The sequence below is a fragment of the Pavona decussata genome, unplaced genomic scaffold (assembly GCF_977016875.1).
Source record: "Pavona decussata unplaced genomic scaffold, jaPavDecu1.1 SCAFFOLD_16, whole genome shotgun sequence".
NCBI classification, from domain to species: Eukaryota; Metazoa; Cnidaria; class Anthozoa; order Scleractinia; family Agariciidae; genus Pavona; species Pavona decussata.
The window spans coordinates 4,286,645-4,310,333 of NW_028145439.1; the positions used below are offsets into that span (position 1 = coordinate 4,286,645).

The following is a 23,689-nucleotide window of genomic DNA, read 5'->3' on the forward strand; positions in this document are numbered from 1 at the left end:
TCTTTCACTCCCCTAGTTTTTGGAACCAACGGTGGGATGGGAGCCGACTGCAATTGCTTTCCCAAACGCCTAGCCGAGAAGCTCTCAGAAAACAATGAGGAACCTTATCACATTACTATCACTTGGATTAGAACATTGCTTTCTTTTGAGATTTTAAGGTCGGTACACACATGCGTAAGAGGCTCCTACGCTCCAGGACACCTTTCCACAGAATTCCACAAGGGGATTTCATCGATGACTGCCGCGTAAACGCTGGCCAAGCGTGTGTCCGTTGATTTTCTGTGAATTGGTTTTTTAGAATTGGAACTTTTAACTTGTAAATAGTTTGGAATATGTTGATCAAGATGTTGTTTTTTTATTATTTTTATTATTATTATTATGACATTTGTATTTTCTTTAAAAAAGTTTTGAGCTTGAAAATTAGTCTCGAAATCGGAATGAATTGTAAATAGGTTTTAATAGTTCTTTTCTTAACTTTTAACTTGTAAATAACAATTTCAGCTGCTTGGTATATATTATTAATAAGAATAGCATAGGAGCTCTATGAGAAAAAAAATCGGCTTGAAAGTAGTCTCTTTTTTCATCGAAATGAAGTGCAGTTAATTTTCTTGTTGAAAAGAATTGATATTTACAAGTTAAAAGTAGAAAAAAAACTATTTACAATTCAATTGCGATTAAAAAAGAGAGTATTTCGAAGCACAACAGAGCTATTTTCAAGCACATTTTTTTTTTAAATAATAATAAATTTAAAAAAAACAAAAGTCATTCATTTGACCAATCAGACACTAAAATGAGAAAAATTAGAAAAAAACCTCTTAATCCTAAATGTGAAGAATGATAAACGTTCTTATCCTAAATCTCGCTTGTTGCTTATCGATTTCAAAGTCGGTATCTGTAATGTTCAGCGGTGCTCTTCGCGTACAACGTAAGCCTCTCAAGCATAGCAGTGCAGACCTCAGGAGGAAGAATGAAACTTTGGCGCGAATCCATGACATTGTAGTACTGTAATCCTCTCCTTTCTTGGTTGCTAAAAGTTCAGCCAGTCTAGTGTGATATTATTATTATTATTATTATTATTATTATTATTATTATTATTATTATTATTATTATTATTATTATTATTACCAATATCATAATCATTATCATCATCATCATCATCATCATCATCATCATCATTATTATTATTATTATTATTATTATTATTATTATTATTATTATTATTATTATTATTATTATTATTATTGGAAAAAACTAAAAGAAGGAAACTGCTGGTGGTTTAGAGCCAACCTAAGCCGAATTACTACGGATACTTTCTGCCTGTTTCCTCCACCTTGCTACGATAACATTGCACAAAATTCGAGCCTCGATGTAATCTACATAAAAGGCGTATTTAGCCGAGTGCGAAGCGCCAGTCGAAATCAACATTATTCACAATCCAGTCATCGCTGATTTATTACACCCAAGATTTTCGGGTGTTTGTTGGTCACGTGACTACCTCATGCTAGGGTCTTTTCCCGCCCCTCCTCAATTCACAACCCTGAAAACGAGGTTGTTGGTACGAAGCAAATTTATAACACGTCTGCTACAAGATACATAATTCGCATAATTTGAAACTTTAGGTCAAAGACTTAAAGACATATTTCATACTTACATCTTTTTGTCATAAATTTCCCGGCAGGATGAAACTATATTGCGATCGAAATAAAGAAAAAGAGAAAGCATTTTCATGTTACCGACAAATCATACAATTTACATCGCAAGGACAGTGCTAGCTAGGGAACTTCATTTACATAAATGAACCATTCGAAAAACCCACAGATAGGAGTAACTGCTAACGGAGGAGTTAATTCATTAGGAGTGGTTATAACTATATATCATTTGAATGAAGAGGTCCACACAACGCAGGAATTAAACTTGCTGGTAATTTTGCCGAATCTCTCTTGTGAAAGACCTCGTGTCGGCGTCACTTGAACGTGAAAATGTATTTTCTTGCATGTATTTTTTCAAATCTTAATTTTGGGAGCCGTTACTATATTTTTGTCATCTCATATTTACAAGTACGCTGTCATCATATCATGTATTAGCCAATCATGTTTTTCCATGTATTTTTCAAACTTTAATTTAAGGAGCCGTTATTATATTTTCCTTCAGTATAGCTCTGGCCCTGAAGAAGACTAATTCTATTAGTCGAAATATTGGCCACTAATAAATCTGCCCTTTGCCGTAGTGCCAGCCTTGCATTCAGTTTTGTATATAACATTAACCGAAGATATTTATTCGTGTATAACCAGAGTTGGATACCCCGTTAGATTCTACAATTACCACTCCCCCCCCCCCCCCCCCCCACCCTTTGTGGGCCTTTATTATACGAGATACGAGATTGGAGACACCGAAACTTCCAATTCAACTTTAAGTGCACAAGTTAAAAAAATTTCCAGAAAGTGGGTTAGTGCAGGCCTCAAATTATAAGTATCCTTTCTCTCTGACAAAAATTTAACATTAAACTTTTATCACCTCGTTCACAACTGTAAGATCCTTTGGTATTGTTGCATATGGTATCCTCACTGCAATTGTGGGTTTCCGTAGCACACTCGTTGATATCTGAAAAGCAATGACTTACATTATTTTAACTTCCACTTCAATGTCTTTACATCATATAGCTGCTTCCAAGAGAGGGCACCGACCCCCATTGCAAACTTACTCAAAGTAAAGGACACAAAATATAACTTAAGGGGCACAAACATGCTCTCATTGCCCAAAGTAAGAAGCACCAAGCATGGTCTTAGGTCTTTTCGGTACTTCGCTGCAAAGACATGGAATGCGCTGCCGGACTCGATTCGCGCCATGGCCGGCACAAGGGAATTTTTAAGAAGTATTCGTCATGCAGCATTTTAAAATTGTTATTATCGTGGTTAGCTTTTGAAATTGTAAATTTTAATTTAAAAACATGAATGATTGGATTTCCTGGATATTTCAGATTTTTAAATTTTTAGATTTTAGATTGTTAGCTAATTTTTATCTTCTTTTTGTTTTTGTAATTTTATCTGTTTGTTTGTGGGCTTCCTGTAAAGTAGCCTTTAGCTAAGTGGAGTGCCACGTAAAATAAAGTTCTTATCTTATCTTATCTTATCTTATCTTATCTTATCTTATCTTATCTTAAATAAATAGCCTGAGTATGTGGCAGAAAATTGAGTAACATTAGAGAGCAATGTCGCTAGGCACGCACAACATTGGCTTCGTCGCTCGCACTCCAACGAAATAAAAACATACATATACATCCAACATATTATCCCTTTTTTACCAATTTTATGCTATCACAGTCTTAAATATTTGATGTCTCTTTATCTAACCTACTTATTCAAAGTTTTTCTGCGTGACTGATCATATGTTACGTTAGGTTCATGGGAAGATCGGGAAGATTTGACCAACTACTGGGTCGACGGTCTTCAGCCATTATTTACGGCTGCACAAGGCGTGAAGAATTCCTCAGCCGATTCAAATACAATCAGCCGAACTTTTCGATATGGTTCAAACGCCGAACTTGACCTGAGCCGTTTGTAAATAAGACTCATCATCATACCTTTCTTGCAATGAGAGCCCCTGAATCCAGCAGTGCACAAACAGCGGTATCCCTTGTCTGTAAAACCGGTTTGACAGGTTGCGTTGTTCTTGCAAGGGTTTTTCAAACATGCATTCTTTGACAAGGAGAATAAAAGAAAGCTTGGTACAAAGGGATATACTGATAGCTGGTAACTTTTTTTTGTTTCAAAGTCTAACCTTTTTTGCCAATTTTCTAATTTTTCAAAACTCAATTACCTTTGTTCCACGATAGACAAAATCTTTTTCGTTTACCAGCTTGTCGTGTTTGGCACCTTCATGAGTAGCATTGTTCAGTTCACAGCGGTGTCTTCCATTGTCGCTCGCTGTTGTGTTAAAGTTATAACTGACACAGTTGGGTTCCATGTAGCAGAGGGTACGGCACGAACCTTCCACAAAGACGTCAGCGGTATGTATCACGTGATTTTTTAAACGTTTACCATCATAATTATAGTCTGGCGTGAACTCCAGTTGTCGACAATCATCTGAGAAATGGAGAGTCGGCATTAAAACAAAAAAATATGATTGAAAACAGTGACAAAGTTCCATGATATTGCAAGAAGAGCAAGAAGAGACGTTATCATAGAAAGAAAAGTAATCACATGGCAAACGATATAAGTGCATTCGTTTTAGTTTTGCTTTTTCATACAATGGTTGACCGGCCAAAACCAAATTCTCTTTTGTCTGTTGAAATGAAAAGGGAAGCTTCTAATCCATCAGTGCAATTCAATAGTAAAGTTCTTAAGCAATTCCTTTAGTTTAGGAATTCAGAATGCTGAGAGTATCTCTCTGCTCTCTAAATTAAGATCATTTCTCCTAAAATGGACTACTCCTGTTTTGAACGTGCTCTTTTATGTTTTGCTGCCGGTGTGTGTTTAATTGTGTACTTGCTTTTTAACCTAAATGTATTGATAAATAAAATAAGCTACACCTACTGATTTCCTGATTTCAAAGTAGCTCGTACAAGCCTCATTATGGTTTCTCTGTGGGCATCCTCGCCATATGTATCTCTCTCTTTTGTTATTTATTCTTTTATATTTTAATATATTTTTATCTTGTAACGATGTGCAAGAATGATGCCAAAGATAATAATAAATAACCTGAAACATGAACTGAAACTGAAAAACCGAAGCTAACCGAAGCACGGAGACAGCCAAACTTTTTTAGCATATATCATTATTGTCAACATCAGCACGCCACCTGCTAAATTTCATTAGATTCTGCTCACGTTTTCCATCGTGCAATTTTTCGATGGTCTTTCCTCTTCTTCCACGTACGTACCTAATTCCCCATTCTACAAAGTCGCGGGTTAACATAAACAAATATAAAACAACACTGGTATTGAGGGCTACGAAAACTAGCTATTATTCCCAGCCTAGGTTTATGGACATTTGTTTGGTTTTGTTCTTGCATTTTCTTCCATCACCTGCTACTATGAGGAGCTTCCGTCCGCGCTAATTTGTAATTGCTTTTTCGAGTGGCCATGGTACTAAGCTTTTTCTACTACTATCCAGTTTTCATTATTGTACTAGTGCAAAGCTTGAAATGTCTGGGAGTAGGAGTAAATTTGGGTTGGTATCCAACCCTAGCGACGTCTAAGTTTTGCTGTTTAGTAGTAACACGTAGAACCAACTGTGAACAAACAAGCGCAGCCTGTGACGCAGCAGTCTTTTGCAACAAATTATCCATTACGAACAACCTATTTTTGGATTTTTATACCGATTATTTGTTGCAGTTTTCAAGAAAACATTTTAAGAGAGTTAATGTCCGCAGAAATGGTTTCTTCAAAACGTTAACTGTCGGCCGACACGAAGGGACAAGTCGTCTCGACTTGTCCCTGGAGCAATTCCCTTGAAGTATTTGCACGAGGGGACTTGTCGGAGGGACCTTGTCCAACGAACAGTTCACAGCAACAGACAAACATAATTGTGAGGGTACAAGTTCCGAGCGTTTGTCTTTTTAATTCTAAGCAGTTTAGAATTCGTTTGACACATTGCAGGGACCAACCTTTGGTCCTTTGGACTAATTGAAAATGGGTAGTTAACAAATTTAGACTAGTCCCCGGAGCTAGTTCCGGCAATAAGTCTTGGAAACTTTTCTGCTCGTGTGTCCCGACTTTACAAATCTTGCAGATGAAGAACGGCCGTTTGGAATTTCTTGCCGAACAGATAATCCTACTACTTACTAATTGCCATCTCAATTCCCACTTTCGAACGAACTTTTAATTTGCTTCCCTTGAAGATCCGCTTAGCGGAGGTCTACTTGAAAGAGTCCATTTAAGCCTATTTGAAAGAAGTTTTAACTCACAAGAACTGCAAGATATTGTTAAGAAAGCTTCATTCAGTTTCATAATCCATTCGTTTATTCATTCGGTGTGGGACTGCTAATTATAATTAGAGAGCAACTATAAAACAGTTATTTTGCCCAATTTAAGCTGGACTGTACCAACCTTGTGAACTGCAGAATTGCCCTTGGATCTGAGGGAACAATTCGATTGTACTCCAGAACACAAAAAACAATTGCAAAACCATGATGGTACGAACTGGGGCGCAAAATCCCACTCCTGGGCTAAGTTGCCCAGGGCTAGCTAATAAACAGGTGACAATATTATCTTTTGCCTGGTGCCAAGGCTGTCAACGGTCTTGCAATCTTGTGTACTCAGGGAACAATCGGCGTTTGCTCCAAAACCTAGTGATGATAGTTTGCAAGGACCGTTTGGCCTTTCTTTTTGCAAATTATTGCCTTTGTTATTTCTCACGATTATCCTTCTTTAGGGCCACGGCTACAATGGAAGAAAACAGCATCTGCTAAAAAATAAGAAAAGGCGAGACTGAAACATAAGTACTTAATAGTGGCTAGCATTAATGGATCAGTTTGGTTTATTTACAGGTAAAGTGACGTTTCGCACGTATATCTCTGAACAATCTCACATCCCTCACGAAAGTTTCGATAACAGTTTATTTGGGCGCTTTATGGCCCAGTTTTCCCATTAAAAAAAATAGGCCAATTTCGATATATTAAAATTCGTACTCAGCTACGAGGCCTAGGGGAATAAAATAACAGAAATGACATTGAGGTTCATAGATTAATAATTAATTTCTTCTGTTTTATTGCCCTAAGTTGTTATTGGGTCTATTATTTTCGTTAAAAAGAAAGAAGATTCTACAGGCTGTAATTGTCCGAAAAAAAAATTAACTCTATTGTGGGCATTACCGATCCGTGACGTCCAAGACGTCCAACATCTCAGAGCAATACTCGATACGCGTCCATTTATATTTTCGTATTCAGATATTTTTATTGCTGGTTATCGATCTCGTTTTTCCTCTTTCTGGAGGGTTCAAAATTGCGTGACTCTTTTCAAATTTCTTTATTCTGAAATGGTCATCTTATTAACAAGGACTGAAATTCTGTTTACACAAGATCCGTTCAATTTCATGATACGTTCGCATAATTTTTCAATATTAAAGGATACAGTCAGCTGGTGCACATGCGCATTAGATACCATTTCTTAGCTGATTTGCATATCACACTTCATTCTTGCGCTGAGAAGCGCATCCTTTGAAAAATCTCAACAAACCTTGTCGAGTCGAAGTATTTGCCAGAGAAATTCAGTTATTATAGTGATCATAGACCTAATGTCATATTAGTACACTCATTTTCTTGATACCATAGAGTATTTACTGATGGACTTGTAACGGCAACGAATACCTCTGAAGTCGGTATCCGGCTGTGTGACAAATTATCTGAGCTGTTTCTACGTTTCACAGTGTTTGCATGAGAAGCGAATTGAATTCAAATATCAGAGAATATGTCAATTTTAAAACGTAGCGAATCGACTGAACTACAGTGTAGCGAAACGACCGGTAAGCTTCATTTCTGCTTTCAATCATATATTTTGCTTTTATAATTTCCTTTCTAGAACTTCTTCACTATCTAAATTTAGGAACCAAACCCATGTCATTGCAAGAGCACTTGCTCGACGAGTATAAAACAAGGTTCTACTAGAGGTTGTCCTTGTCGAGGAGATAATCGACTGTGTACCGAGGCTTGCTTTCGCGGTCTGAGCTCCAAACCAAGCAGCCATGACGCGAAGTTCGAATCGTTTACGAACATTCCCTCCGCACGAACCTTTCGCCAGGTTGAGAAAATGCGATTTTTCAAATATATATCATGGTGATTTGCTCTCCAATGTTTTTGATTGATTTCTCTCGTTATTTTAGTCAACGCAGGCGATTTCTTCCGCCCGGTGGCTTCACGTTTCCCGCCTCTTCTTTTCATGATCCGTTGGAGACGCGATCCATACTGTTTTTAACCAAATATGATAAAATAATATCATAGGATGAGCTAAAGCATACTCAGAAACAGGTTTTCAGTAAAAGATTGAAAATCCAATAAAACACTGGGAAGATTGAAGCGGATTTCTAGATGTATTTGACGCGTATTTTTGATTTCGGGTTGAGGTAGACGCTTTTCAAACTGACAAAACTAGTGTCCAGGTCAGCGCGGTCACACAGCTGACTGTGTTCCTTTAATGTTTTAAATGGTTCCAATTTTCATCCTGAAATAACGATTTTTCAAGGCTTGTTCTATGCGTGATAAAACATTTCTATTTTAACCGATTAGATTATGAGTTCCAAAAATCTACCGCGCGATATATAGTTGATGAGCCGGTGAAGCCCGAATCGACTATCACGCATAGAAATCGAGAGCGAATAATCTAATTATTTTAGTATAAATATACTATTCGTTCAAAACATAACGACAAGACAGGTTCACGTTTTTATTATAAATAGGTCACACTACGCGCTACTCACTCTACTCAGTCAGTCCACAACTGAATAGATAGTGAGTAGGGTAGCCAATAAGAGAACAGCATTCGTGATAGAACGCTAGCAGATTTATACTACTAATAAATTATTTCATTGCACATATGCCACACATTCACATTCACATCCTAGCAATGTGATAGATGTTTTGTTACACGAACCTATTTTTCAATAGCCTAGCTCCCACGAGTCTCTTGTAGCTCAGTGGTAGGGCATCCGAACCTGAATAACCGTAAGGCCTCAGGTTCGACTCCTGCTGGGAGAACTCGGATTTCCTTTCTCAGTGTATGTCTCATTGAATATATAATGCATCATTCTCATTTCAATTATCGTATTGGTGTTGTTGCATGTTTTCATGGTCAAACAGGGACACTACAAACCTTCTAAACAGCAGAATTTCCCGCCGATCTGTGAGAAAAAGACCAAGGAAATCAAAACCATAAATACAAATAGCATGATGGCAACTGTCTTCCAAGAAGACTATCGGAATACTGTTGTCGACAAATACCTTTGTTCTGTTTCCCAGCAATAGCGAATTACTTAGAGGATTGCAGAGGAGATAATGTAAGGTATGGACATATCACTCAACCACTGTTTACATGTCAGTTTTAGCCAATATTACTTAATTAAAGCATAGGAATACGGCTAACAAAAGACACATCCGCCTCAGATAAACACACTTATAACACATTTCAGCTGCTGCTGGAAACGTTTAAGTTGTGTGCTCGAGAAAGTAATACAAAAGTCTTCATTCCCTACATTTGGAGCAAGACTATGGAATACCATACCAAATCACCTAAAACAACTTTTAAAGCACAGTTAATTTTAAAACAAGAAATACACGATTTGCTTATACGAATTCGTAAGAATGAAGACGAATATCTGCGAATACTTGCTTGTATTCCTTAGAAAATCAAACCACTTTAATTCATGGCTTCCATTTGTAGTCATAAAGACTCTTTTCCATTTTTCACTTCGTTTAAGGTTATACCTAACACAAGCTAACAATTTCTTGTTTATCTTACATTTGAATTCTATTTCGTTTCAGAACGTATTCCCTAGCACAGGCTCCGGGTCTATCGAGCATTGCCATTGTAGGATTGGCGAAATTCTTATATTGTCTCTGATTGACCATAATTTTTTTACCGAGAACTTTTAATTTATGGACATTTTATATGACTTATAGTAATATATTCTCACCAGAGCTACCCACAAACAAAGCCTCAAGGATGTTATAAGATATGGGATAGCCAGCCCCGAGGCGGAAGTGAGTAGGTAGCTACCTAGAGCGTAGGCGCTATCATCGCTGCGGGGATGAGGGAGGGGCGCACTTAGCTAATCCTCCCCAAACGCCTTGGAAAGGACTTTTGAGGTTATAAAGGACTGACCGCACCGGGATAAGATTATATAGCCAAAAAACGTGTCAAACGTTCCATAACCATTCTCATGCTAAAATTCCAGGGCTTTGGAGTTACGTAACATGCTGAATTTCGCCATTGTTTGAAGGAATCCCTAATGAGAATAGTATGACAATAATACAGACGAGCAATGTTGACGCCGCAGAAAAACAATTGCAGTAAACAAGACTCCGAAGGTACGCTAACCATGCAGTTAACAAAGATGTTGTTTCTTGATCTTGTCACATTGACTAAATTAGAAAAACAGTAAGCCTATCAATATTCAAAATGGATTTTACAACATACTTTAATATCATATGGTGGATTTTGAGGTTTTATTACAAACTGCAGTAGGAGAATAAAATGCCAGGATGTTCTGGTGTAGATCGCTGAAATTTTGTAAGGGGGCAGGGATGGCGCAGTGGCGAGAGCAACCGCCTCCCACCAATGTGGCTGGGGCTCGAATCCAGAATTTGGCATTGTGTGGGTTAAGTTTGTTATTGGATCTCGTTCTTGCTTCGAGAGGTTTTTCTCCTGATACTCCACTTTTCCCCTCTCCTCAAATAACCAACATTTCTGAATTCCAATACGATATGAAATGTGATGACCACAGGCTCTTCAAATGATTGGTCTGATGGGAACAGGTAACTCTCCAAAATCCTTTTTCTGGGTAGCTGGGCATGGTCTCAGTATGGTTCCGCAGACAGTGTTGGGTCACTGTTGCTCACATGAAAGTCAGAACGTTCAAACAAAGTCCTCTTTCAATGTTGTGATTTCTTTTAACCACTGACCGGTTTAATATAAGGAATAATAAAAATTTTAAGCGAAAAGGTACATTGCAAACGGGTTTCATGCAAATTTTTAGCATTATAAGACAAAAGTTTTATAAATAAAGCACAGCAAAATTTAGGAGTAAGTTTTCAATAACATGTGACACACCTGGCGATTTTATACGCCGATCGCGGCGAATTTGATCGCCAGCGAAAATCGCTCGCGATTTTCGCCCCCGATTAATGCGGACACACTTGGTGATTTTTTCTCGCCGATTGCGGCGACGTGGCAGTTTCGAAAAGTCATGTGATAAAAATTTCCCAACCTGATGAGTTGACTTTACTGCCGATTTGCAGTGATGAGTGTAGAAAATCGCGGGAACGGGCACACTTGGCGAATACCGGCGAATTTACTTGCCCGATATCTGACATGCCAGATATACGCCAATCGCAGCGATCGGCGAAAATTGCAATCGCTGCACCGAGCACACCTGGCGATTTCTGACGATCGTCGCGATCGGCGTATAAAATCGCCAAGTGCGTCGCCGGCTTAAGTAGATCACCAGGACAAACTGACGCAAGATGTATACAATTTGCGACTTAAACTCTAGTCATGCTCTTTGTATAAGAGGGTTAGTATCACTGTGATGAACTAAGCTTTAAATGCCTTGTGAGTACTATTGCTTGCTCTTGTTGCTGTGGGGTGCTGTCAAGGGCCACATTTGGTTTGTTCAAATGACGAATTCCTCTTGTCTTCATAATAAGTACTAGCCACAGTTTTTCCAACAACACGTGCCTGGGAGGAGGGTACTCCCACATACAGGTTCTATAGTTACACTCGATTGCAAAAACGTTGACACCTAAGAAGCATAAACCGTGAACGATGAGACCCAACGGATTTGTTGGTAATGATTAAAAAATAACCTCTTTTCTATAATCAATACTTTACTATTCTCATTCTTTGCAATAAAAAAAGTACAGTGCTGACTTAATTCTTTCGAATAATTTTCTATTAAATATTGCTTAAGTTCATCGACTGATTTGAACTTATATTGGCAAATCGCGAATTGCATGTAACTAAAATTGGCCCTTGTTGGCCAACTTGAACACTTTAAGGAAAGCTTGGATAGTTTCCATCATTCACCACGTGAGACTTATTTTGGTCATCAACCTTTGTACGAGAATAGAATATTATGCAAATAAATTTAGTACACTTATACCCATAAAGCCATTGGGTCTCATCGTTTAGGGTTTATGCTTTTTAGGAGTCAACGTTTTTGCAATTGAGTGTATATACAGCGGCAAAGGGTATAAGTTTTGACCTGTTTCGGTCTGAAAATGGCCACAGTACAGATATTAATGATTATTGTCTGATTTTCTAAAAATGGGTATCAGAAACGGGAATGGGTTTTAGTGACCAAGGATGCTTACCCTTTACACAAACCACCAGAATGGAAATTTTCGTCATAAATACGAAATGATTTAGCTTGTCTTAACAGAAGATGGATAACATGCAAAAAAATGAACATCAGCTTAAATCTTAAAAGGAGTAAAAAATGCATCACTTTGACCAGAATTCCATAAATTTAATAGTACTCCAAATGAAATGATGCGTACCATTTGATTTTCCATCTGAAATTTCCGGGTTTTCCATGTAAATGGTAAACACCCCAGGTCTCTATTAAAAGCTTTGTATGTTACGAGGAGAACTTCCCTTCCCCTCCCGCCCCCTCCCTGTGGTAAGATAAAATTATTTAAAGATGACAATGAGTCCTTCGTGACTGGTGGCAATAATTTCCACAACCGCGGGGCAGCTGTTGCGAAAGATATTCCACCGAGGTGGAAATAGATAGGCATACCTTCTCCTGATTTTGTCGTAAAACTGTGAAGTGAGATACATGCCATATCAGAGATCTCCCTTTCCCTTAGGACACGCTCAAAAGAGTACTTTGCCGACTACTTTTTATTGTTTTGGAAAAGAAAACGACTACAGTCGAACCTCGTTATTACGGACACCAAGGGGACAGGAATAAGTGTCCGTATTATAGAGGTGTCCGTTTTAGTGAAGTAGGCTTAACATGGATTTCAATCTCTCAGGGACCAAGTGAACTGTCCGTAATAGAGAGATATCCGTATTATAGGGGTGTCCGTAAGGAGAGGTTCCATTGAAGATTGAAACACCGGTGAAAAATAAAAAAGGTAGGACAAGCAAGACAACCACGACGACTAAAATATTTAATAGTCCCCTTTTCATGTTTGCTTTTTTAAAGTTGTATTTTATCAATTGTTATTCTGACTTTTCTCGAAAATTAATTTTTAGTAATAACAATTACAAAAACAACGAAAGCAATTCTTCGTTCCTAACTGATACCATAATGGCCTTCCTATTTAGTAACTGCTGCTCGTGGACCATGCCATTAATATTGCAAATAACAATTAGAAATAAATGTATATATAAAGTTCAAGTGGTAAACTTTGTTACAGCTTACAAAATGATTGTACATATTTTGTATCTTCATCTAATAAGACAAAGTTGGCTAAATGGCACAGGAAGCGCAACTGCCTTTTCCTTCTTTCTCATCGGCTGATGCCTGCCAGGAAGGATATATTTTTTCAAATCAGCCGCGACTTTGCACCAGCAAATACAACCGATCTACTCTACAGGCATCTTATAAAGAAATCTATCCTTCAATAAAACTATTTTTTATGTTCTTTGAAGCAGTTCAGTAACCAAAAAGTACACATTGAAAATCAGCGTCTACAAAACGGCCAGTCTGAGCAAATACTACGCCTAGGCTTAAATTCAAATTACCTTAGTTAACTTCGCGCTTCTGTAGATCCCTTTTCACTGCACAAAGATGAATCCCATGGTCATGATGCTTTTGTCCCCATTGTCCGCCCCATGTATAGCTACAGCCCCGTTTCCACACGCATTATTATTATTAGGTACTCCACCACCACCAAATCCCACTCTGGAGTCAGTGTATTCGCAGTTGTCTTCGTTGTCACCAAGTATACCGATTCTTGCCCTACCATGGTTAGAATTGTCACTCACAACGTTGAACCCTTCTCTGCCACATTTTTGCTGCAATGATGCCTGGGAACCAATCAGCGACTTCCACGTGTCACGACCCAGTTGGGTGGCCCAGTATTGTCCATCAGCGATCAGTGAATACAACGAACTGGTCTGCTTATTTATAACAATAAACCTGATTTGTTGGTCGATCATCATACCGAGGCAGAGTTTGGAGAAGGAGGTGTTCCAGTAGGTTGGTAGCTTCGTTTCTTCATTGTCGAATCCAGTCTTTCCTCCAGCAAGGTTGAAGGTGTTTTTGTTCGTCCAAAAGGATGAATCGTAGTGAAAGGTTTTCTATAAATACAAAGTTCACATTATTAACCAATCACTTGCCAAGTCAAGTAAGTTTAATGAATCTGCCTCATTTATTCCAAAACCATGGAGTTGTCCCACTGATCCTGAAAACTTAGTGATGAACGCATTAATCTTGCATGTGTAAAACGGTCAGCTAGCATTTTTGTAAGTCCAGCAACAGTTGGTTACTCTGAGATGAGGAAATAACATTCGGTTTCCTAAAACTTTCTGCAGCCTAGATTCCCAAGCGTTCGAAATGGTAGTGAAAAGTTTCCTTCCCAAATAATAATAGAGATATTCAAGGATAGCCAGTTGCACAGTGGTACGTGCCTTTCAACAATGTACGGACTCTGACCTTCACAACCCAACGAACGATTTGCGCGTTTTACTGCCGTCAATTAAAATTAGTTTACGGCGACAACCGACTGACCGCAAAAATACAGAAACGTGAAAAATAGAAAAGTGGATGGAAATCCGCCAATCACAGCACACGAACATGACTTTTTGATCCTCGTTGTACCAAACGTTGTTGTTTTCTAAGAGGTCCGCTGCAGTGATTGACGGTAGTGAAAAGAGTTAAGGTGCCCGAACACGAGGGGAAATGTTGGAGGGACTTGAAGCAGGGATATAAGGCAATATAAAAGGATTTCTTAACTTTCGAAAGTCCGCGCGGGGCACATTCCCCTCCTCTTCTCCCCAGTCTAGATAGGCCTAACAATTATTTGAAATGATTGAAACTTCCTACGTAATTGCCATCAGTTTTCATGATCAGCGTCCATCCGCCATCTCCGCATGTTCCACTTCCAGTAGTCTCCATAGTCATGTGACAATAGACATTGATAACTTTATCATCCAACATCAGTGGGTAGGCTTTGCTCTGAAAGGATCTAATAAAGGGGACATTATCATAACAGAGCCTTCCAAATTAGTTCAGAATTATTATAACGGCAGTAAAAACTTCTGGATGCCCAGATATCCTAAACAATGATTGGGCGGCCAGCCGTAGCCAATCAATGCAACGACCAAAGTCCTTACAATTAAAATCCCAACTCCTAATCATAAGGATTCTAGTAATTAAATTCTAAAACTATTTACTATCCATAAAATAAAATTCATAGCTTCAGTCCGTTTCAAACGCGTCCCCCTGCGTGTAGAATTCTGTGATTGTGAGGTTTCCGCCATTACGCTCGGAAGCTTGTTTGAAAGAAACGAATTATTAAAAACAGACTTAGTCGTCCCCAGAGTCACCAATCTGACTAGCTTTCTGCTAGAAACAGCTGCTAAGCACTTTATCATGCCACCTGTATATGCGTTGATGCTCCGAAGTTGGCTTGCTTTCTGTTATGAGTCGTCGGCCTCTGCACAACTTGCCGCCATGTATTATTGTATCAAAATATTATTATTATTATTATTATTATTATTATTATTATTATTATTATTATTATTATTATTATTATTATTATCTACTATCACAGTCTTTGATGGTATTCATTTTGTGCATCAGCCGGGCGCAAACCATGCCCCTGGGGCATCAGTCACTCAAGTCAATTATTCTATTCAGATACTAAGCACCTTTCTGAGGATTCGCGCAGAGATCTTTTGAATCTCTGTCACAGTAGCTCTCTCTGATTATCGCGATCCTGGGGGATCTTCCCATTGCGCGGAGACGACGTTATTTTGCGATAATGTCGTCTCAAAATGACGGTTTCTGATTGGCGCAAAAAACTGCTCATGTAAGCACGACAGCACGGCACTTAAATGGCCGGGTTCGGCGCGCACAGATCAAAATTTTACTTCTGTGAATGAACATGCAACGTTGGATGGTGCTGTTTATTTCTTTTCATTTGAGTTTACAAAGCCTCTGACACTGTTCAAGGACCACTTATAATTTTTTTTTTTTTTTTTTTTTTTTTTGTGGTGAACATGTACCATGATACAGCGGATACAACTTTTTCCTTGAATTTAAGCGAAAAAGAGTGATTATTAATTCGATGAGGAGAAATTTACTTAAAAGACTTTCTTGAGTGTGAAAGCGGCCACGGTAAATAACAATGAGCTTAAATTCCAATAGATTATGGCATTTTCAAAGCAAAAGGATCTGTTTCTTTTGTGATGTCTCTTTATCTCTAGAAACAATTGCTCCAAGAGCTCTGCTACGTTCTCTTTCATGGCTCAGGTCTGTCAATTCGATCTTCTTGTCGTAGCGCCGAACGTCAGACTCGGTAATTTTTACAGTATTCTTCACCGCTTGGTTTCTTTCAAATTTCTATTAATCTCCACGGCATCTAAGCTAGGATAACAATGCTTTGTTTTCGTTTTTGGGTACTAGTATGGTTACTCTTTTTATTCTTGCTTCTGATTGTGAGGTTTATTCATCACTGTTTTCATGTTGTTGTTTATATCCCGGCGGTAACAAATTTTCAATAAAATTTGCTGGTATTGTAAAATGTTCAAACCTACTAGCTCGTCTATTTCATCAATGGTAGGTGCTTTATGGACTGACTGAGCGTAAATTTTTGCATTTTCTTTGTTTTGCCGTAAAAATTTAAGCCAAAAATTCAAATAACCCGCCCGGAGAAAAAATTTCGCGCACGGATATTACCATGGCTACAGTTTAACTGAAGTAAGAATTTCTCTTTCAATCAGCGCACGATCTGTACTTTATCCGTTTACTCTCTCCAACAAAATGTCAGTATCGCGATAAAAAACTAAATTCGTATCTGAGACGGCATTACGACTTTATATTGACGGCGTTGGGAGAAAATATATTCCGTATTGGGCTCCGTCGATTCGCGACTCCGCCCAGAGCATTGAACGTTGCCTAAGAATGCTCCACAGAAACCGAGAGTAAAAAAGTTCGAAGCAAGGCTTGAAGGTAAAGCTGGGCTACTGCGACAACAAGGTAAGCTTCAAGTCAAGCGGCCAAACAAGTCTTGGAAGTCTGACGAATACTGAATTAAATGAGCTTTGGAAAAGCGAAAGGCTTTGAAGTACAAGTCCTGGTACAAACGGTTTGGTGACTGACCTGACTCAATATCATGTTGAAGATTTCTATGTCGGCTGCGCTTGGACAAAAACAAACGTTGAAAGATTCATTGAGAGCCAGACTAAAACACGCCACTCTGGACTGTCTGCAAAGCCCCAGCTCCTGAAATCTGGTCAGTTCGAAAACATGCGGAGGACGGTGATTGACTTCACACTTCTTTTAACATTGGCTGATAATTTTGCTTAGTGAGTTAAAAACTTGCTCTTTTTAGAGAGACAGTTTTTTTAGCATGTTTTCCATACGTATGAACATGTATGTCAATCAAGCTTGTCATTTTTGAAACCAATCAAATACATGCAGGCGTAGCATTAGCTGACGGACAGGAAATAAGCAAAAGCTCACCTGAAATTTTTGTGTGTATATCATTAACAAGTAATCACATGATTTTTCTCGTGCAATTTGGAATAAATTAGCACAATAAAAGACCACAAATTGCACTCGCCCTGCGGGCTCGTGCAATTTTGTTAGCCTTTTAAAATTTTACTCGTGCTTATTTATTGGAATCATGGAATCACTCGGAATCATGTGATTACCTATACTAACAGGCGAATTTAGAAACATGCCAAATCTAGTCATCGCTAATTTATTACACCCAAGATTTTCAGGTGTTTGTTGGCCACGTGACCAGCTCATGCTAGGGTCTTTTCCCACCCCTCCCTAATTCACAACCCTGGAAACTAGGTTGTTGGTACAAAGCAAGATACATAACTGGCAGAATTTGAAACTTTAGGTCAAGGTCTAAAAGACATATTTGATACTTACATCTTTTTGTCATAAATTTCCCGGCAGGATGAAACTATATTGCAATTGAAATAAAGAAAAGGAGAAAACGTTTGCATGTTACTGACAAATCATACAATTTACATTGCAAAGACAGTGCTAGCTAGGGAACTTCATTCACATAAATAAACCATTAGAAAAACCCGCAGATAGGAGTAACTGCTAACGGAGGAGTTAATTCAAATGCAGTGGTAATAACTATATATCATTAAACGAAGATATTTATTCGTGTATAACCACAGAGTTAGCGTACTCCCTAAATTATACAAATACCAGCCCCCGTCCCCCCCCCCCCAAACTTAAATAGCATTTTTCTTCTTCAAAAACGAGCTGTGCGAGCTATGACAAATTCTAATCACCTTGCACCTTCTGCACCTTTATTTGCATAATTGAATATCCGAGGTATTTTTAAAGTGAATTCCCTTTATGTCCCAAAATTTATGTTTTCCTATCACCAACGTTTGCAGGTTTACAGGTGGTCAAATTCATAATTATGATACTAGAACCACAGCTCATTTTCGACCTCACACCTGCCGAACTAATATCAAGCAATTTACTATACTCTTTAGAAAGCCAATAATATGGAATGCTTTGCCATTATCAATTACGTCTTCCCCTAGTCTATCCACCTTCAAAAGAAAGCTTCTTGATTTCCTCAGTTAATTGTATGAAACGTCCGACTCTGTTATGTTTTTATAGTCTTACCACCGTATGTTAAAAAAATGAAAATACAAAATGTCCTTACTAGTCTTACAGTCCTAACATATCTCCGAGGAGACCTCTCAGTATAAGCCTGGGGGTTTCTTGAGGTCTTCTCGCCACTTCTTACTTCTTCTTAAATTACTATTATTATTCAATATAAACTTATGTAACATCCTAGTCTATTATTCACTGTAATTTTTTACGAATATACATGTCGTGGTGAATAAAATAAAAAAATATATTAAAAAAAACTTTTATCACCTCGTTCACAACTGTAAGATCCTTTGGTATTGTTGCAAATGGTATCCTCGCTGCAATTGTGGGTTTCCGTAGCACACTCGTTGATATCTGAAAAGCAATGACTTACATCATTTTAACTTCCACTTCAATGTCTTTACTTCACATTAAATAAATAGCCTGAGTATGTGGCAGGAAATTGAGTAACGTTAGAGAGCAATGTCGACGCTGAGGCACGCACAACATTGGCTTCGTCGCGCGCACCCCAACGAAATACAATCATACATACGTCCAACATTTTATCCCTTTTTTGCCAATTTTATGCTATGTCTTAAATATTTGATGTCTCTTTAACCAACCTACTTATTCAAAGTTTCATCTCTCAGATTTTCTGCGTGACTGATCACGCCAAGAATTTGGAGCCAATTAGCAGCGCTGTTACATGATTTTCAGAACGGATTAACGCACAGTTCATGTGTTACGTTCGGCTCATGGGAAGATCGGGAAGATTTGACCCACTACTGAGTCACTCTTCAGCCATTATTTACGGCTTCACAAAGCATGAAGAACTCCTTAGCCGATCCAAATACAATCAGCTGAACTTTTCTGGTGCAATGGCCGAACTTGACCTGAGCCGTTTGTATAAGGCTTACTATCATACCTTTCTTGCAATGAAAGCCCGTGAATCCAGCAGTGCACAAACAGCGGTATCCCTTTTCTGTAAAACCTGTTTGACAGGTTGCATCGTTCTTGCAAGAGTTTTTCAAACATGCATTCTTTGACAAGGAGAAAAAAGAAAGCTTGGTACAAAGGGATATACTGATAACTGGTATCTTTCGATTGTACGTAAAAAATTTGCTGTGAACCTGTGAACAGCTATCAAATCAGTTAATGTGTTACTTTATTTAGGAATTTTGTTTAGAGACTAACGAAATCGTGTAGGGAGCTAACATTCAGTACTTTAAAATGATGTTTAATCAACATTCGGGGAAAAATTGTTTCGAGACAGAACTAAGGACTTGTTTTTTCTTACTGGAGGCCCCACTGACTGTGAGATGCAAAGCACCAGACGAAACAGGGTCCACAGACGTTGCTATACTTGTGGGTATATCAACAATCGACCTCCTACTAAATGTTCATCCTGCTGACAAACCTTGAATTGTTTTGAAAGATACGGTTTCTTTTCATCAAGGCTTAAAATGATAGTGTGGTTTATATTGATATCACTAGAGATAACTCTATCAAGTCTATAAATCTTTGACCAAACTGGCCATGTTAAGTGTTAAAAGCTAAGCAACAGTTATAGTTTGCAAGATATTAAGAGAATAACTCGATTCGTGAGATCGACCTCATTTCATTAGGTAGCTTGCTTCAAATGTGAGTGTTTTTTTTTCTTTTTACCAGTTTGAAACTACAAATAGTTCCAAAAAGGTTCAGACACCCTTTCCTGAATAAGCAGTCTCGCTATATTACCTCATTTAACATAAACAGTTCATCGTAATTCTACCCTCCAACGCCCCCTCCCCTCCTTTCAATGTTGATGCTGCTAGGTTTAAACATAATCATAAACAGGAAGGAGGGGGGGGGGGGGGGGGTTAGGGAGTGGAAAAGTTCTGAAATGGAAATTCCCCCAAATGGCACACTTTTGACCCAGATTGTCTCAACTCTTCGAGAATGCTGCAGGTAGATCATGTACCTTTGCTCCACGGTATATATACTTTGAATTTGTCTTCAGTTTGCTCTTTTGACCTTCGAATGTTGAATTGTTCAGCTCACATTTATATTTGCCATTAATTTGTGGCGCTTTTTCCAAGTTGTAGCTAACACAATTAGGCTCCATGTAGCATGCTTTCTCACAGAAATCGCCATCCATGACGTCAGTGGTGCGAATCACGTTGTTTTCCAGGCGTTTACAATCAAATGTGTGCGAGGGCTTGAACTCCAATTGGCGGCAGTCATCTGAGAAAGAACAATATATATAATAATAAACAGAACTTATCTAGCGCTTATCACTCGAAGTCTCCAAGCTTTTTACAATTTTTCTAAAAGCTAAGCAGGGCGTAACATGTCGATAATTTCGAAAGTCGAAAAACATTGATTGTTGTCGATTGAATTCGATACTAATCAATCGAAAAATATCGGAAATCGATAAAATTTTATCACAAGAAATCTTGTAATTATCGATTTTGATCGATTTTTAATGTTAAAATTCGATTTGATCGATTTTAATCGACAAATATCTGAATATCAAAAAGACGTATGGCGGGAAATAGGAGTGTAGTCGAACACGGACTAACGAAGTGAGAGCCGATCGGCCATAGCAAGACTTCATTAAACCCGGATTTAGCACACTGTATAACTATTAGAAGCTCAAACAAAAAAAAGAGCAGCAAAATAACTCTATTCACTTCAAAACTCAAAAAACCTCTCGAAAGTCCGTTGTTTTTAGAAAAATGTGGCTCAGGGAACATTACAGGGAACGAAATCGCCGGCACGATCGAACGGTTTAAGCACGGGTGAACGAAATAATGTTAAGCATTTCTCAAGGTAAACACTCTATTCTACATTGAATAACAACAGCATTTATAACAAACCACTTGGTTGCTCAGCTTTTATTAAACTTAATCGCTATACTTATTTAAGGCTGTAGAGCTGCTTACACTTGCCATTAAAACTATCGGATTATCATGCTTGGTGAATTGCGCCGGCGATTGAAAATTGGCCCAATTATTCTCGGTAACAATCGATAGTCACTTTAAAATTTTGTGATTATGGACTTTTATTGACAAACTAAACTTGTCGGTTAAAAATTATCGACAGATGTCGAGTGCTATCGACTTATCTACTACCTTTTCGATGATCGATTTCGATCGACATGTGAATACCTAAGTTACAAATAAATCATTCTTAAATATTTGCAATCCTGTATAATGTCAAAATTTACAATAACTATAGAGGATAGTAATAAAAATAATAACATTAAAAAATTTGGAAAAAAAATGAACGAAAAGAAGCTTGAAATAAACTAGTCTTAAGGTCACGTTTAAAGTCCTTAACAGTCATTGATAAGTACTGGAGTTTACGCCCATTTTTTCCAGAAAAAGTCAGCAAGCGTGCGGCGGAGTTCTTAAAGCATTGTAGTAACGATTGCTTGTTAAACCTGTATTAAGCGGACCCATGTTAAGTAGACACCAGCTTGAGCCTATAATTTTTTTCCCATGTTTACTGTAGAATGGACTTGTATGTATTTGAAACACACCTCGATGTAGTTTCATCGTCGTTGCATCTCAAGCACTATAACACATTGATGTCAGTTTGGTTCAGTTTATGCTAGGGTGTTTCGTGCATTTGCCGAGTTGATTTGACGAGTTTACTAGATCCTTATAGGCATATGCACAAGGCACTTTAATTTCTGTCACTTTACACTTAGTGATTATCGGAAGCAATTATGGATTAACTTAAGTGGATCGTAGCTCTTTCGTGACCACGATGGTTTATGTTTTTATTGTATTGTCTTTTTTTCTCACGACAAATTTTATTTCGAGGGAACACCTTAACATTAAAGATATTGAGAATTACGTTTACGGCAAACAGCGAACGGCAGAAATAACCAGGTCACCATGTTTATCCTATCTGCCCTTCGCTGCTTTCAGCTTGTTAGTGAACTGTTTTACGCCAGAATTATTTTGCACTATTCTCAGCTATATACCAATATTTTTTTTCTTTTTCTTTTTTGTCGAGAAAGCATCAACGCGAATCTCACGTTTACCGTTTGCCGTAAAAATGTTTAAGTCCAATGTAATTGTTAAGCAAGACTTTAATTTAGTGGGGGTTTTTTATGTTGTAGCTCAATGTTATTAACATTACTGGTAAGACTGCATTAATTTGGTGTTCTAAAATTTTATCTCTATGTTGTTACGACAGACCTCAATTAAGTGTTTCAATATTTTAGCCAAATGACATTGTTAAGTGTAAGACTTTACTTTGGTGTTTTAAAGAACACTAAGCGCAAGGCATGCATCGAGAGAGGATACCAACTTTTTGAAGTGCAGAATTGCCCGTGAATCTGAGAGAGCAACGCAGCAGAAATCAGAACAAACAAAAACATGACCTCACGGTACAAAGCTCGCGGCGTGCGAGAGTTCGACAAATACACACGTATCTTTCGAAGGTAAGTTTCTTTTTTTCCGCGTTAATAATAAATTCAACGTCAATCAAAAGGCAAAAAAATTTCATTTGCATTAAATTAGAGAGGATCGCAGTTACCCACGCACTGCAAGCTAAGCAGTTGCGAAAAGAAAGCCCGAAAAACAAAATCAGGCTTGAATGGGATTTTTTAGGTTTTCTTTTAAACCGTGATGGTTTCTCCTTTATTAACCCTTTCATCCGCAGTTCAAGTATATCAATTTCATATATTTGAATTTCAGAGTGGATTCGTATTTGTTGTCGAGCCGCTAACAAACAGATTATAATGCATGCTGTTAGCCTGCAGGTGGCATGTCATGATCATGACACAGTTTTATTAATGCAGATTTGCATGTTTTTACGTAGCTTTGTCATATTTTAATAAAATAACAATGGCATTTTAACTTTAAAAAATGAGACTGACTGACTTTGCCTCAGAATAGCGGAAATCGCGTTTCCGAGGACTTGAAATTTCAAAATGTTACAGCGGAGGGCGGCTCCCGGACCCCTTCTAGGGCGCTGCCTTCGGAGGGCGCCTTTCATCGAAACCCTCTCTCCTAAAAACCTGGATACGCGACAGACGCGCAAATCAAGTTTGAGCCTCTCTATGGGTATTTCCGAAGAAATCGAAGACGTGAAAATCACCGCTGAAAAAACGAAGATCTCAAGATTGAAGCGAAGATCTGAAAATTTACTAAAATTTGCGTGATCAAATTGAACACTCAGATATAAATTAAAACTGTCAAAACTCGTAAACGCTACTGAAAGTATCTGTTATT

The 23,689-nt window shown here is 38.1% G+C and overlaps 2 protein-coding genes across 3 annotated transcripts in view; both read right to left on the reverse strand.

Moving 5' to 3' along the window:
* The window catches only part of LOC146487448 (uncharacterized), a 54,919-nt gene extending 32,141 nt beyond the window's left edge, over nucleotides 1-22,778 (reverse strand). The window contains exons 1-6 of one of the 2 annotated variants that reach the window (XM_085088172.1): nucleotides 22,764-22,778; nucleotides 6,047-6,401; nucleotides 3,817-4,082; nucleotides 3,581-3,695; nucleotides 2,515-2,601; nucleotides 1,652-1,685 (exon numbers count right to left, since the gene is read on the reverse strand). In XM_085088172.1, coding sequence (XP_084944298.1) covers nucleotides 1,652-1,685; nucleotides 2,515-2,601; nucleotides 3,581-3,695; nucleotides 3,817-4,082; nucleotides 6,047-6,128 — 584 coding nt within the window. In that variant the 5' untranslated portion in view covers nucleotides 6,129-6,401; nucleotides 22,764-22,778. Of the gene's footprint in view, nucleotides 1-1,651; nucleotides 1,686-2,514; nucleotides 2,602-3,580; nucleotides 3,696-3,816; nucleotides 4,083-6,046; nucleotides 6,402-22,763 lie in introns of those variants that run through there. The other variant, XM_085088166.1, reaches the window with a different exon arrangement.
* LOC146487451 (uncharacterized) lies at nucleotides 13,052-22,906 on the reverse strand. The gene is made up of 7 exons (XM_085088407.1): nucleotides 22,764-22,906; nucleotides 20,422-20,684; nucleotides 19,387-19,501; nucleotides 18,750-18,836; nucleotides 17,769-17,802; nucleotides 14,706-14,847; nucleotides 13,052-13,960 (listed from the first exon to the last, which is right to left on the reverse strand). The coding sequence occupies exons 1-7, from the start codon at nucleotides 22,831-22,833 to the stop codon at nucleotides 13,436-13,438; spliced, it is 1,236 nt and encodes a 411-aa protein (XP_084944533.1). The 5' UTR covers nucleotides 22,834-22,906; the 3' UTR covers nucleotides 13,052-13,435.
* Nucleotides 22,907-23,689: the final 783 nt, after the last annotated feature.

What these genes read in the sequence shown, in the direction of transcription:
- LOC146487451 (XM_085088407.1), bottom strand. Translation starts at nt 22,833, where the DNA reads ATGTTTTTGTTTGTTCTGATTTCTGCTGCGTTGCTCTCTCAGATTCAC. An exon ending in GCAATTCTGCACTTCAAAAA is followed by an intron (nt 20,685 to 22,763) that starts GTTGGTATCCTC and finishes GTTCTTTCTCAG; the next exon opens with ATGACTGCCGCCAATTGGAG. An exon ending in GAAATTTATGACAAAAAGAT is followed by an intron (nt 14,848 to 17,768) that starts GTAAGTATCAAA and finishes CCCCTTTATTAG; the next exon opens with ATCCTTTCAGAGCAAAGCCT.